General features: G+C 43.3%; 1 protein-coding gene across 4 annotated transcripts in view; it reads right to left on the reverse strand.

Annotated features, from left to right (window-relative positions):
- The window catches only part of sema5ba (sema domain, seven thrombospondin repeats (type 1 and type 1-like), transmembrane domain (TM) and short cytoplasmic domain, (semaphorin) 5Ba), a 204,153-nt gene that overhangs the window by 28,653 nt on the left and 161,835 nt on the right, over window positions 1–13,665 (reverse strand). For all 4 annotated transcript variants that reach the window (XR_014907958.1, XM_085385175.1, XM_085385174.1 and 1 more), the window contains 2 exons: window positions 1,992–2,109; window positions 1,421–1,605 (listed from right to left, as the gene is read on the reverse strand). Coding sequence is in view for 3 of the 4 variants with exons in the window: in XM_085385175.1 (XP_085241301.1) it covers window positions 1,421–1,605; window positions 1,992–2,109 (303 nt within the window). In the remaining variant the exon portion in view is untranslated. The remainder of the gene's footprint in view (window positions 1–1,420; window positions 1,606–1,991; window positions 2,110–13,665) is intronic.

Here is a 13,665-nt window from a genome sequence, read left to right on the forward strand (position 1 = left end):
TCAGGGACAAACAGAGACTGCAGCGTGTTGTGCGCTCTGCTGAGAAGGTGATTGGCTGCAGACTCCCATCTCTGCAGGACCTGTACACCTCCAGGACACTGCGGCGTGCAGCCCGGATCTCAGCTGACCCTTCTCACCCTGGACACAGTCTGTTTGACCTGCTCCCCTCAGGCAGGAGGCTCCGGTCCATTCGCACCAGAACCTCTCGCCATAAGAACAGTTTCTTCCCCTCTGCTGTTGGACACATGAACAATAACCATATGACTGTACCCGCCACTAACACATGACCCTACGCTGTGTCACTGCATCATTCTATGTTTGGCACTGATCACCACCTGCACTCATGTATATATCTTTCAACGTAGCACTCTTAATTCTTATTCTCATGTATATATCTCATGTATATCTCATGCACATATCTTTCCACGTAGCACTTTTAATTCTTATCCCTACTTTTATTTTTTTCCATGTCTATTTAAGTGCTATTTATGACAGCATGTTTGCACTGAAGCACCGCAGCAATTTCCTAATGTTGTAAACCTGCTCAACATTTGGCAATAAACCCCATTCTGATTCTGATTCTGATTCTGATGCTTCTTCCTCTTCATGCTGAGCTCCTGAGATCTTTCCTTTCCTCCTAAAGCCAGCTTATCAACCAATCAGCATTTCTATAACTATTTATAGTCTAATCAACATTAGGTTGTGTTGTTAGGCCTCAGTCACGCAGTCTTAATAGCATGTTGAGACCTGTTGGCAACCACCGGTCAACACCACCTTGTGATTAGTTTGGTCACTAGCTGGTTGCCGTAGTCACCAGCAGTTAACTTTGAAGACACGCATGGCAGTAAAACTAACATTTGTGCCTCTTCTAGCGTGTAGCTAACAGTGGTAAGGAACAACTTTTACTTTGTTTTCTGTTTCCGGTTCATGTTGCACTTTTTACCAAAGCTTGAAGAGTAAATTTGAGCATTTGCAGAAAAAGTGGTCTCATCCACATGCAGACTACAGCGAACACGGCAATCAAAACAACTCCATGAAGGTTTTTGTGCAGCACCTGCTTTCTGATTGATTGGATCTAGTTATAACCACCAGCTTGCAGAAGACACTTACCAATGGGTAGAAATAAACATTTATTGAATCCAGGTTGCCAGGGGGTCACCAACTGGTCTCAAGGCCTGTGTGCTTTATGTTTTTGGAAAACAGCACACAAGTGTACCTTAGTAGCCTTTGTATTGGTTGAATTTGCCTCTCTTTACACTTACAGCCAATTGAGAATCACAGTTCAGCAAATAGACTAGCCTTTCATCCACCTGGAGAAATCCGCGCAGTGGGACAGGAAGAACCCACACTGCATTACTGTGCACTCAAAAACTAGTGTGAAAAATAGAAAATCACTCTTTTCAGATATTTTCTTTTCTACCTTGAACAGTTTGACACCTCGATGGTGGGGCCCTCGCAGTTTTTGCCTCCACACTGAGGGGCAGGACTGTCACAAGATCTGGAGCGACACAAACAGGAGCTCACACCATCAACAACATCATCATTGTTGCAGGGTTGCCACGGTGCCCAGGGCCCGAAGCCGCCGTTGATGGTCTGGTTCCGCAGCTGGAAAACACACATCGGTCATAAGTCACAGGAAGCAGACAGGCCCTGCTTACCAAAATAAAGACGAGACTGTTTTTAGAGGAGTAAATGGAAATAAAAGCACTACTATTCACTTCCTTCTGCCAACTTAAACTTAAATCCCTTTGATTTCTGTTGTTTAAGCTTAGTCAAATTCACCTTCTTTTCTTCCTCTGCTTTATCCTATAACCTGCACTTGAGCCAGCTCTTTTACCGGACACATGAATGGTATCATCCACTATTGAATGTGAAAAAAAAGATGACATTAACAAAGCGCCTGCAGTACGTCTTACACCCCCGCTGTAAGAAGAAGTCAGGCGCCCTTGGCCTTTTCTTACAGGAAAACGAGGCCGTGATGTCACTCTTACCGGACAAACGGTGATGTTCTGCTTCCACTGGCTCATGTTAGAACTGTCCTCCAACGTGGTGCATCTGCGCTGCCTAAAGTCCCAGCCGCAGTAAGGGTCCCTCGCCTCCAAGCACAGTCTGCGCGGAGAGGAGAGGAAGAAGGAGTTTTCAGCACAGTGAATAACTGTATGGATAAATGGCCTGTATTTGTATAGCGCTTTACTTAGTCCCTATGGACCCCAAAGTGCTTTACACATCCAGTCATCCACCCATTCACATGCTGGTGATGGCAGCTACATTGTAGCCACAGCCACGCGCACTGACAGAGGCGAGGCTGCCGGACACTGGCGCCACCGGGCCCTCTGACCACCACCAGTAGGCAACGGGTGACGAGTGAAGTGTCTTGCCCAAGGACACAACGAGCGAGACTGTCCAAGCCGGGGCTCGAACCGGCAACCTTCCGATTACAAGGAATTAAAATCCATTTTACATATGTAATCTGATTAAATAGAATATTGCATTTTTTATACACTGAGTGCAGAAGTTTTCATTTGTTTCTTTTCTTTAATAAAATGTATGGAGAGGTCAAATAAACAAACCACTAAAAACCACCAGAAACAAAAAAAGTTCATTAATGAAAGTCCTCTGTTAAACTGCAGCAAGTAGCACACGTGCATTTTAAGGAAAGACTGCGTCGATCAGAGTTTTTGATGCAGTGTCTCTCCCTCTGCTCAAATACTAACATGAAACATCACCCAAACAGTGATTAAATATTTGCAAGCTCCCCCAGTAAAACAGAGGCTTAATGACAGCTAATTAAATCTAAAGCTGTTAATGACGAGGCTTAGCTGCCAGAGCTGATCTGGATGCCTCAGGAAGACAGAATAAAGGCATCAACTGAGTAACTCCTCTCTCTCAAAAGGCGCCCCTTCACTTTCAGCATCCCTCGCTATCCCCCTTCTGCTTCTCTTTTTCAGCTACGGTCCTTCCCTCTAATCGTACTCCTTCTCTTTTGCGATTTTCCTTAATTGCAGCGCTGGAGATTCTCTCGCTCCTGTCTTTCAATTCTGCTGAAAGGAAAGATTCTTGTTGCTTTCCCCCCCTGTTTTCCTGGCACAGGCACGCATGGTTTATTTGAAGAGCCCTGTAGTGTTTTAGCTGAGAGGTTGAGGAATGTCCAAGTGTTGATACAGCTCTCTGTGAACGGGCCCTGAGCTCAGCGATGAACTCGAGGTCGGTTTGGTTCCATAAAGACATTACTGCTTCGTCAGCAAATCAGAGGTGACCCCGGCAGACAAACAAAACGAGCGAGGGGGAGTGGCAGCAGCGTTCCTCTGGTGATCTGTGGCACAGCTAGCCGGGGAAAGGACGACCTTTACTTTGCGACCACTGACTGGTAACCTTTGTGTGTGTCGTTTTAATTAAGCGGCTCTATTACACTGGATGCAATCTCCGATACCGACGAAACGATAATCGTAATGAGGTCGGCAACAAAGTCACAGTTCACTGAACTTAATAGATCATTTGAAAGGGGGGGAGGGAGGAGCTGGATGCCATTTTGGCTCAAGGGTGACCACACCGTGTCTGGAGTGACTTTGACGGGTGGCTTTGCGTCGTCACCACGGCTGAAGAATTCTCATTTGGTTTTCTGATTAGCCAACTTCCCTCCAGCACACACACCACTGCAGAGATCAGCTGAGCGGAACAATTAATAAGTGTGCATTTCATGGAGAATAAATGTTGTACGAAAAGGAAGCGGCGGTAGCGATTTAAAGCCTAATTACCTGTGGGTAATATGTGCCGGGAGGCAGGCTGGGAGGATTCTGACCTCAGGGAAAGACATTCGGTGGTGGATTCACCCGGTTTGCATTGATTTAGGGACATGAATGAATGCAACTCATAGTATGAGCTATTTTGAAGACTGGAACAACTGGAAAGCTGATCCTGACAAATTGGCTGACAAACTGAAGTGCAGATGTGAGAGGGTTAATACATCTTTTGAATTTATCACTCCATCACAAACGTGAATTACACCGTTCTGGGTAAGAAGGTGCAGCTTTCCCCTGTTTTGAGTTTCGTCAATGTAGATGCAAGATAGGCAAACTTTTATAAACCTAAATTAATATTTTAGACAACAGCATAATTCCAATTTTGAGGCAACAGGTTGGCGAATGTTCCAACCAACAACACCGTGTCTACAAAGACACGACCTTATAATGTATTTGTAGTACAATAAAAAAAAGACAAAATCAGTGGTTGACCTCATGGGGCAGATTTACTAAAGAGGGCTGCAATAAGAGCTGTATGGGTGACCAGTGCAGATGGGTGTCTATCAATAACAGGATTGCAAACAAACAGATGTGAGGGTTCAATGAGACTTCCAGCAGCGTAGGTGCAATTTGCTTTTTGTGACAAACATAAAATAAGAGAACTTTCTATGATGTGTTTATTCAGTTCAATATAATTTTATTTATATAGCACAAATTCACAACAGCTGCTTCAAGGCAGAACCAGAGGTTATGTCAGGAAGGTAAATGTGTGTAAAACACTTTACTGCTCACAGAAGAGATCACAGCACTGTAGGCATTATACTGTTGGGGGCCCTGGGTCTTGGTCCTTGGTGTTTCTCTGTGCATGCTTTTTGCAATTCTTTTTGGTTTTGAGGATCACTCGTATTTAAGTTTAGGGTTTTTTGTAATATTAGCGAGGTTGCTATTTTCCTTTATGTCATTTATTACATCCTCTCAAGCTGTTTCTTTTTAGCACCTTTGACATTTACAGCGTTTTGTTTCCCAACGTTTTTGTCAGATGTTGCTGCCATCAAATTCTAAATGAGGTAATCTTTTTCATGAAACGGTATGTCTCAGATGTTCTACTGAGAATAAAATATGAATTTATGAGATTTGCAAATCATTGCATCCCATTTTTATTTGCAGTTTGTACAGCATCTCTGCTGTTTTTGGTTTTAGCCTTGTACCTGTGAAAATCCATCCAAACAAGTGGAGGATGAACATTAGAAATCGCAGTAAGGAGGGATGTGAATAACTGCTGTTCACTGGTAAATAGGTATGACAGCTAAAGTGGTATGTTGCTCAACATAGTCTGAATCTTTAACAAAATGGGTTTAAAAGATGTTTTTATTAAAAAATCTGACTGCTTTTTATTTTTCGTATATTAATAGGATGGCTAAAACTCTTGTGTCCCATCCTTTCTTTCCACCACATCCCAGTTTTAATACTAGTCAAGGGAGAAAAAGACAGTGTGCCAGACCATTTAGCTCCCTCTCTGACCTTTTCTACAGCTGCATAACACACCAGCCAAAAGCTCGCAGTGCTATTCTGCCTTGACGGCTGACTATTTTTTAAAAACAGCACCACTGTAAAAGTTAATTAGAGGCAGTGTGGATGGAGCGAGGGCTGTGTGATGGGAGCAGAAAAGCTAATTCCTCAAGCAAGTGCAAAGGAATGTCAGCCAGAACAGGAGGCTGATCCTGCAGATACGGAGAAGTGTGAGGCCTCTGAAAATGGCACAAAGTGTGTGCGTATCTTAATTTGTGTAAGTGTGCACATAAGCAAGCGTGCTTACTCATGAGCACTTCATCTTCGTACACCACGAGGGCGTGTCTTTGTGCTGTATGTGTGAGTGAATCGTTTGAGAAGTCTGCAGGGTACTGGCTGATATTTAATTCAGCAGCATGCATGCCCAGTGGCACACTATATCAAAACAGAGAAGCTATGGAACACGGCCTGTTAAATTTTAAACATACTGAGCAGCAAAACTCAGCAGCGCATATAACAATAAGTCCGGACAACTGGCATCAGAAGATAAATCTCCTGCATTCTGTCGGGGTGTAATTGGCATTTTAAATCGTTTGTGAATGCAGTAAAAACCAGTGTCTCCTTTTATTATTGGACCTTTAACAACCAGACGTAAAAACAATAGTGCACCTCGCCTTTAATAGCAGGCTGTCAGTGTATAATTGCAAATATGATCACCAGAACTGATAAATTATGGATTGCATTCAGCCATTATTAGATGTCACGCTGACACTCGGAGAAAACGTTAGCAAAGGCTGTCTGGAGGGCCTGACTCATTTAACATATGTTGGCATACGGCAGCCTCTCCATCTCTCCATATGAGCTATGCCATTTCTTTTCAAACATCCACTCTTAGGAGACCACTGCTGTCAAGGCACTCTTCATCCTCTCTCCAGGGGGAGCGAGCCTGTCCCCAGGGATTCTTACCCCCGCCTGCTGTGCTGGGCTGAGCTGGCTATTTAAGAAGTCTGCTCATGATGAATCGGAAACAGAGAGAACTCCTGCTAGCACTCAGCGCTAATACATCCAATTAGGCCCAGTTGGAGCCAGGCTGAAGACTGATGGTGCCGTGTCCAAAAAAACTAAAGAAAACAAAAGTGAGATGGCTGTCTGCCAAAAAAAGAAAAACCTTGCTGTCCTCTATGTACATTTTTTGGCCCCGGTGGATAAAAAGTAGCTGCATCATCACAGAGAAACAATGGGGCGGCAGAGACAGGCTACACGACAAGGAGAGATCCAGGATAAGAAATTATATTAAAACGGCTGAAAGAGTGGAGAGGAGAAGATATGAGACACAAAGACGACACAGAAATGGGCAATATGAATATGGACAAAAATAACCAAGAGATGAAAGCTCTTGTTTGTTTGACAACATTTTATCAACCCAGTCAGCCTTTTTGATGGAGTTGTAAATCTATAATCCATCCCATCTATACTGGCCCATCCAATCCAATTTTATACTTGGCAGGTCAAACATCCATCACAATGCAGACAAGCAACCTCTACCTAGGACTCTTGGAGCTATTCTTAAAATTTTCTTTGGACACAGAGAAGAAAACCTTGATAGAGGATGCGCGTACAAAATCCAGGAACCAAAGCTCCCATTACAGAATGTTCTAACCCAGCACTCCCCAACCTTTTATGTGCTACGGACTGGTTTAATGTCAGATGATATTTTCACGGACCGGCCTTTAAGGTGTTGCAGATAAATACAATAAAATAAAATGACACGGCCGAGACAAAAACTGGTATTTTATAAATATAATAATAAAGGCAAATTCACTGTGTAATTGTGTAACTTTATCAGCACCGTCCTCCTGAAATGTGCCAACAACATTGAGAGTAACATCCTCCTCTCTGCCCCTTAATACTCTCTGGTCGCTATGGTAATGTGTAAATATTTCTTTCAAAATAAGACACACAACTACAACACAGGAAAAGACCCGGGGAAACCAAGTTAACGATGAAAACCCTGAAAACCTGAGCCTCAACTCTCGCGGCCCGGCACCAAACAACTCATGGACCAGTACCAGTCCCTGGCCCTGGTCTAACCAGTGCAGTTCCCACTGTCACACTCATGTGTGCAGCAAAGGTAGATGTCCCAGTCGGTGCTGGTTTATTCCTTTACTTTGCTGACTGTTACTCACTGGTGATGTAACATGACACGTGAGGTCACAAGTCAAGCAAGAACAAACAACCAAAATAAAGAAACAGAGGAAGAAGCTACTGAGTGACCAGAGAAATTAAGTGGCTTGTAGCAATGACAGGAAAAAAAACAAACACTGCCAGCAAACTAAAGTAGGCAAATAACAACTAATCTCAAATTTGAGGCAAGTTAATAAAGGTACTAGGAAATACACAAGAACGTTATCTATGAGCAGAGCTTTGAGTAAAAGCGCTAACATTCACAGGGACCAACACTCACTAAGAATGTGATGGGAGATGAGCAAATACCACTTTAACTGACATCATACATACAGTACACGTGTCTTTGATGATGATGATGATGATGCCTGGCAACAAGAGTGACAGTCTGTAACGTGTAGGAGACTCCATAATGAAACCATCACTCATTAAAATGGCAGCAAACACGGAACTGCACATGCTCGGGTTCCCAGCAATACAGTCAGCGCATCTGATGTAGATCAAATGAACGAGACAAGCGAACAACATACACCGACACATGGTTTACTGCATTTATTAGAGAGAAATTTAGGGACTTTGCATTTGCGGCAGAAATTAGAAAGACCCTTTTCTGAATTAAGAATAAGAATTGATTAGCCCCACTTTGATATAGCCTAAATTGTTTATAAAGTGGATTATATTCTCAAAATAAGACTGAAGCTAACCCCTCTGTTGATTTCAATGAATGCAAAAAAGCAGGAATGCATTTCCATTAATTAATCCCCATAATTAATGTCCTTTGATTTATAGTAACTACAAGTCATCGGTGGGGCTGGGGTGGGGGGCTTAAAGACATGCTGGAGGTTAAGACATTGTGTCAGCCTAAATCAAGGCTGGAAGAAAGTGGATGTTGAGAAAGCAATCTAGACAGAAACTGACAGAGCGAGAATGAAGCAGAGAGAGAGAGAAAAAAAAGATTACACTGAAGTGTAAGTGAAGCCAGAACAAAACCTGTAATAAAGGAACAGCATTCTGGAGCAGTAATAAATATATCCACTGTGTGAACACCTTCTCCCTCCATCTGCCTGAGTCCTTGGCTGGTGAAGTGTTCCTCTGACAGGTCATACAGGCTTAGCAGCAGTGAGCTCTAGAGGCCTGCTGACAGACTGGCAGTCGCAGCCGACGGCAAATTGAGTTTGCTCGGTGACCGGGCTGTAAGCTCCCCCAACACTGACACAGACAGGAAGTCTACAGCTCCAGTAGAACGACAGTGGCTTGGTTTTAACAAGCAGCCACACACAGAGGCGCAATCGGAGATGCTAATGGTCAGTGGTTTTCCTCAATTGCCACTTAGTGGTTTCCTGTCCTTGTTTTACACTCCTGCTGCAGGCAGGCTTAGCGTCCTTCCCCCCACGAACGCTGCTGGGTCACTATTAATAACACAAACATAACCACAAATTCTTAAACAGCAAATTGAGCCTGAGCCCTTCAGGCAGATACAACTGTACCTCTTGTAATAAAACGTAATGTAAGCACACGTGTGAGCGGCGCGGTTTTTCTGCAAGAATGCAGCTGCTACAGAACAGCCTGATTTGTTCCGTTTCATCCTCCTCGACATTATCCTAATAATTTATTTAGCATTTCCTCCTTCTCATAGTTATTTTTGTTTCAGAAGTCTTACGTTCTCCTTTTCTCGTGCTCTGCCCTCGTTCTCCTCAACACCAGCTGTGAAAGCAGTCAAAGAAAAAAATAATAAAATCATCTAACTTGAAACCCCCGTGTACAACCACTTCTCCCTGTCTGACACCTCCAGTTTTGACAAATGAGTTAACCAGTCCAGTAAAGGAAAAGTGCAACTTTTAAGTTGGCTTTTTGTAGGGGATGTAAGCACCATGCTGCTGTGAAACTTGTAGTTTCATCTATTTGGCAGTGTGGACTAACTTGCTTTATTCAGTGTAAGCAGTGAGAGGCAGGGGGGGAAAAAAAGACCTGATGGATACAACGCTGTAGCTAAGCCTGCACGCTGCTGCGGCCAAAATAAATCACTCCACTAACAGAGTGAGATAGAGAGATAGAGGGCTGTGTGGAGGACAGAGCGGTACTGTTAGCCAGAGGTACCAATTGGCCAGGTCAAATATAATTACCACAAATAGAAGGGCAAACACACACGGGCATGCAGACACACACACAAAAAACGGCAAGACAAGCTGTAACGTTTGTCTGCAAGCCATCACTAAAAGGATACAAATCAACAGCGCTTGAAAAGGTTTAGCAGCGTAACATAAAAAAAAACACTCGACTTAAAGACAATGCAAACGTTGTTCTGCTCTCAGGGTTTTTCAACCCCGACGTCGTCGCTAATGTGGATCAATGGCAATGAAAAACTGAACAGTAAAGGCACTTTATGTAATTGAGATTTTAACTGGTAACAGTTCAAATCAACTCAGTGTTAGCTTGTTGTTGCTGTGAGGTTTATTGTCTTTGAATATATGTTATTATGCATGCTTTGATCTTTAAAAGTAAGTATGTAGAACCTCCTGAACCATCTTCAGTTTAACTTGTGTCTCTTTAAGGACCTTTCTGGATAAAGCATGGCCTTGCTTGACTGACCCAAAGAAAATGAGGCATTGGTTATGGACTATAGGTGCAGCTCGCTAACGGCTAAAGGCTAATAAGCCATGGCGACCGTGGCTCAGGGGGTTGGGAAGCACATTTCTAACCGGAAGGTTGCCGGTTCGATCCCCGGGCTCTCTGTCCTGGTTGTTGTGTCCTTGGGCAAGACACTTTACCCTACTACCTACTGGTGTTGGCCAGAGGGGCCGATGGTGCGATTATGGCAACCTCGCTTTTGTCAGTCTGCCCCAGGGCAGCTGTGGCTACAACTGTAGCTTGCTTCCACCAATGTGAGAGTGAATGAATAGTGGCATTGTAAAGCGCTTTGGGTGCCTTGAAAAGCGTTATATAAATCCAATCCATTATTATTAATAAAACCTCTGTTTTCACCCAGTGTACCCAGGACAAGCGGAGACACCTGCAGTCAGCTGGTGCTGATGGAACATATTGCTTTAATGCAAAATAATTACCTTCTCTAAAAAATCCTCAAATTTAATTGCATATTCTATGATATATTCAGCACCGTTTGTCTTTCTTTCAGAAAGATTGCTCTAAAAACTCCCACCTGAATTTCATGAAGCTTGTGGAGTCATCTGGTATAAGCTGAGGAGATGCCATTAAAATGGGCTTAGAGCCAAAGCTAATAAACATTAGCCTCACTAGCGGTGTAATGTACTAACACAGAGGATTCCTGTTTTGATGATTTGCATTAATAAATAAATAAAACTAATCCACTACATGTTTACTTCCCCAGATGCCAGGAGTACATGAGAACTACTGTACTCGCTCTTGTAGCCAACAATGACAACATTGCTTGTGGCACATAAATATAGAGGGGCACCTCCGCCTTCCTGTATCAAACTAGCTGCTAGGTCGGCATTAAGTGTTAGAGTGTGATGTAGATAAATCAGTGAGTACTTTAAGCGAGGCATTTTATTCAGTTTAGCAGCAGAATGACTTCCCCCTTGGTATGAAATTACATATGTTTTACATTCCCAAAATACTAGGGTGAAAACTCTATCCATCCAGTTTCTTCTCGTTATCCAACAAATGGTCACAGGGGGTTGGAGCCTATCCCAATTGATATGGGGCGAGAGGTCACAGTGCCAACACGATCACCAACTAAGCTAACCCCACTAACCGCATGTCCTTGGACTGCGAGATCAAGATTATGTGGAGAGGACTCCTACAAACACAGAAAAAGAAGATGCAAACTCTACACAGGAAGCCCAGGACCTTCTTGCCATGAGGCAACAGGGCTAACCGCTGTACCACTGTACTCAAAAACCACTTTAAGGTGAATTTTACATGTGGGTAGTGATGGAGAGTTTCTCTGTGTCCAGAATTCTGCGTCACTCTATAGAGGCACTCCAAACAAACTGGAGGACACACAGACATCCCTACAGACCTTCGCATTCCCCCTCTGATAGCAAAATTTGCATCACTTAGAGCCCGCGGGACCCACGTGGCTACAGAAATGATAAAACTAACCTTAAATGAAGGATCTCGGCATCACAGCTATTCAGTCTGTCCATTAAACAGTTACCTGGTTTCTAACAAAGCTGATAATAATAATTATCATGTCTCACCTGCTTCAGTGTTTGTTTATGTGTCATAATAGTGTGCCTGCTAATGGGCCGCTGTTCGCTGATATAACCATATCAGATTATTCAGTTGTTACCGGGGTGTGAATGAATATATGGCTGCATGGGAATAGGATGGCTGCACACAGCACGGGAGGGAAATTCACTCCACTCATTCAGACAACAGTACAATGATTGGGAGCTAACTCAGAGGAGGAAAGAGCAAAAGGGCAGGTGGACCTTTTTCATGCAGTGCTAACAGTGTGTACCCAGAGAGATACTCAGGAAGACACAGTGAAAGAACAAACAGGCCTGACCTCTGATCCAGTCCGTTTTGTACACAACCGTGGACAATTAAAGAGGTAGTACACACTGAAATGTGTGTTTTTTAAAATGCATGTCATTTCTTGTAAGTTCTATATCAGATACATGTTCTCAATAGATGATAACAGATGAGAACTTTATACACAAAGTGTGACTGTCAGCTATGTGTCAGCAACTAGATTTCAGCTTTGCATTTTCCGTACGTTAGAGCAGCTTTCCAGCTCTGTGACCTGTCCAGTTAAGCTCTCCAGAGTATATTTGAGCGATATGATGTGCTGTGAATTTTATCTGGTTCAGCTTTAAATACTCAGCAACAAGCACTAGTCTTGCTGATTAAGCAGTGCCACTGGCAGTTTCACAGGCCATTCCTTTTTTCCCACAGTGTATTTACTCTGAACAATACATTTGAGAATAGCTTGACAATACGCTTGTGTAACACAACCGAAAACCTGTTTAAGCCACAGTATGTGCAGTATGTGTAAAAGAAAACAGCGTTTCTTTGGTGAACAACTTCTGATTTGAGCATGAGACTAAAAAAAAAAAAAGAAAAAAAAGAAAAAACAAGATGTGAAAACCCAACTTTGGCTCTGGAAAGTTTAATTGGCATATCTGAGTAATTGGATCAGATCAGCACTTAATGAAAATATAAGCTGCAGGCCTTTTCACATGCATGAATTCTCACTACCTGGCCATTTCTCTTTCCCCCCACAATCTCCTAACTCAATATCACACATCTGTTTTTTTTCTGGTCACTTAAGTCCAACTAAATGAGCTCAGGTGTCACCCCAACCGACAGGTTCAAAACTGTTGTATTCTCCAGCTCGTTTTGCCTTTGGCTGCAGAGCAATGTGAAAGATAATACGTATGAAGTGCAGGGGTGAGCAGAATATCACAAACTAGATTAAATGCGGCCCTCTTCCCAACCTCCCAGCCTTCCCCCTTCCTCTTATGCCCTTGGAGCCCACTCTTCTTATCGTTTCACCTTTGTGTGTCTTAAATAGCTTATTTTACTCGCCTTTTCGATCTCTTTCTTCTTGTTCCTCTTTTGTGCCTGATTCTCATCTTGCAAATCTCACCCACCCACGTCTTATTAAACACAATGGTCACCTTTTCCTGGTGTGTGTGAGTGTCTGCTCCGGTGTGTCTAGGAGTTTGGATTTTTAGTAGAAACAATGAGCTGACTCATCATGCAGCATGCATATTAGAAAGTGTCCACCACCAACCCACGCATATATCACACCATGGAGACTGCCCCACACACACACACACACACACACACACACACACACACACACACACACACACACACACACACACACACACACACACACACACAGGTGGCGATGATCAGATGCAGAAGCCTCGACAAACTCCCCTCACCCACCACGGAGACTTTCACATGAATAACACTGGAGCTGGAGATGGGAGAGGAAAGCCCCCCTCCCTCCCTCTCTGAGTCTTTGTACCTCTGTCACGCAAAGGCATGCCTGTAGAAAAACTTCTCTGGCAGCGTATGAGGTCGCTTCACACATAACTTTTTATTTATCCTCTGATTCAGACACAAACAAAAGGCAGAACAGTGCTGTCTCTGTATTATGCACAACTTCCTTACTGCAAAAAAAAGAAGAAGAAGAAAAACCACAACAAATTAATTTCCTCCAGCTAGCAGATACCACCCCATTCATTCGTCTGGTTCCATAAGGACTTTAATGATTATAGGCAAGGCCTTCCAG

Source organism: Rhamphochromis longiceps, linkage group LG16 (genome assembly GCF_057381845.1).
Source record: "Rhamphochromis longiceps isolate RC_006_pf linkage group LG16, R_longiceps_female_GT1.1, whole genome shotgun sequence".
NCBI classification, from domain to species: Eukaryota; Metazoa; Chordata; class Actinopteri; order Cichliformes; family Cichlidae; genus Rhamphochromis; species Rhamphochromis longiceps.